This window comes from Capsicum annuum, unplaced genomic scaffold (assembly GCF_002878395.1).
Source record: "Capsicum annuum cultivar UCD-10X-F1 unplaced genomic scaffold, UCD10Xv1.1 ctg79759, whole genome shotgun sequence".
Taxonomy (NCBI): Eukaryota; Viridiplantae; Streptophyta; class Magnoliopsida; order Solanales; family Solanaceae; genus Capsicum; species Capsicum annuum.
Window position 1 is genome coordinate 1 of NW_025890365.1, and position 2,588 is coordinate 2,588.

Sequence of the window (2,588 nt, forward strand, 5' to 3'; positions counted from 1 at the left end):
CACTTATCAGACCATTCCCACTTAACTTTTTTTTTCAGCAAATCAGTCAACGCTGCAGCCTTCTTAGAGTAACTAGCAATGAATTTGCGATAATAGTTAGCCAGTCCCAAGAATGATCTCAATTCTTTAATCCCGCTAGGTGCCGGCCAATCCGCAATTGCTTGTACCTTTTTCGGATCCATCCTTAATTGGTTTTGACTAACCAGATGCCAAAGGAACTTCACTTCTTGTTTGGCAAATTCGCACTTTTCCATTTTGACATAAAGTTTGTACTCCCGCAATCGAGACAATACTAACTTTAAATGTTCCAAATGCTCATCAAGGGAACAACTATAAATGACTATGTCGTCTAGATATACCACAATAAAGTCGTCTAGGTAATCATACAACACATTATTCATCAAATTGCAGAAAGTTGCCGGGGCATTTGTCAACCCAAACGGCATAACTAGAAACTCGTAAGAGCCATACCTTGTCACACACGTCGTTTTTGACTCATCACCCTCTGCTATTCGAACCTGCTAATATCCTGATCGAAGATCAAGTTTAGTGAACCAGCATGCCTTTGTCAGTCTGTCCATGAGATCTTGCACCAACGGGACAGGATATTTGTTCTTCACAGTCACTTTATTTAATGCTCTATAATCCACTCACATCCTCATTGAACCATCCTATTTCTTTTGGAATAAAACAGGAGCACCATAAGGAGCTTTTGATGGTTGAATTAATCCAGCGTCCAGCAATTCATTCAACTGTTTCCACAATTCAGCCAATTCTTTTGGAACCATTCGATAAGGAGCCTGTGCAGGAGCAACTGAACCGGGTAGCAACTCGATCTTATGATCTATATCCCTCCTTGGCGGCAATTCTTTAGGCAATTCAGGGGGCATCACATCAGCGTATTGCTTCAGTAAATTAGCAACACAATCTGGAATTTCCACCTTCACGTCTGGTTTCACTTCTATCATGGCGGCAAGAAAAGTTTCAGCACCCTTCTTCAATCCTTTCTCGACTGAAATAGCAGAAATGATAGGGCCTTTGTTTTTCCCTTTCTTTACTTCTCCATAAGGATTAGAAGCCTTCATGAAACTTGGATTGGCTTCGTCTCCGATCATCACTCCGTTTAAGTGAGGAAAAGGAACAAAGTGAAATTTCCTAAGGAAGTCTATCCCTAAAATGACTTCAAAATCACCTAATGGCATAGCCATCAATTTATGTTTCCCCGTCCAACTCCCAATCACCATCTGCACATCGTAAGCCATGCCTACAATGGCTTGTGCTTTGGAACTCACCGTCTGGACAAAGGATGGACTTTTCTTCAACTTAAGTCCATGTTTCGCAGCAACTTTGGCATCCACAAAAGTGTGAGTGGCTCCGGTATCAACCATGGCCATCACACGATTGCCATCGATCTTCATCTCGATGTGAATCAATGCAGCATGAGGGTTGTTGAAGGACTTTGAGGATTCACCCACAACATTCAACAAACTGATATGGTTAAGTGAAAACCCCAAAGGATTTGCCAACGCAGAAACCACATCATCACCCTTACTTTGATTCACATTTCCAGCAAGCATCGCATTTACTCTTTCGCGATTAGGACAACTCTTGGCCAAATGCGGTCCACCACAAGTCCAGCAGCCTTTTGCATTGCTATCTTTTCCTTTGTTCTTAGCGTTCCCAGCATTTGTTTGTGCCTTGCTCTTGTCATTCTTATCATTACGTCCATCCTTCTTCCATTCCCCTTTTTTCTCAGTCTTTTTCTTTGACTTCGAAGAATTGGAAATGTCAGAATTTGAACGTGTTGAGCGAAAATCCACTAACGAATCGGCAGCAGCAATTGCACTAGGCAAATCCTTCACATTCTGCCTACGTAATTCATTTTAGGCCCATGCTTGCATCCCTAAGATGAAATTATGCAACTTGTCTTCGTCAGACATGTTTTGGATGTCCAACATCACAGAAGTAAATTCCTTGATATAGTCGCGAATCGTTCCCGTTTGCCTTAGCCTCCTCAACTTGTCTCTAGCAATTCATGAAGCATTGCTAGGAAGAAATTGGTCCCTCATTTCCTTCTTCAACTTATCCCAAGTATTAATTTTGGGACGTCCAGCGCTTTCATCATCCGCATTCCGAGTACGCCACCACAATTTTGCATCACCAGTCAAATACATCGTGGTAATGTTCAATTTGTCCATCTCAGCAACTCGTGCAGCAGTGAATTATTGATCCATATCCCATAGAAAATTCTCCAATTCCTTGGCACTTCTAGCACCACCAAAAGGCTTAGGTTCAGGAATTTTTACTTTGGAACTGCTTTCCTGGGTTTGTCCTGATGCAGCCACCGCACGTCGCAGAACCATCATTTCTGTCTGCAAATCTGCTATCACTTTGCCTTGATCTTGTACCAGTGACATCAAAGCATCGCGTGAACTCAGAAGTTCTGCAACACTTTCATCATACTGGTTACGTAATTGTACCAGTTCATCCCTCAAGGTGTAGATTTGTGTAATCAAATCAACAATGCCTTCAGTTTGTTCGAGTTCATCTGTAATGCCAATGAAATTTTGAATTTGTGCAACATCTTC

At 41.9% G+C, this 2,588-nt stretch overlaps 1 protein-coding gene across 1 annotated transcript; it reads right to left on the bottom strand.

The window, feature by feature from the left end:
- Window positions 1–12: 12 nt before the first annotated feature.
- LOC124895084 lies at window positions 13–2,174 on the bottom strand (the record flags this gene model as incomplete). The annotated part of the gene is made up of 3 exons (XM_047405548.1): window positions 2,083–2,174; window positions 693–1,869; window positions 13–518 (listed from the first exon to the last, which is right to left on the bottom strand). Coding segments are annotated over exons 1-3 (1,775 nt in total), but the record flags the coding sequence as incomplete, so codon positions are not given.
- Window positions 2,175–2,588: the final 414 nt, after the last annotated feature.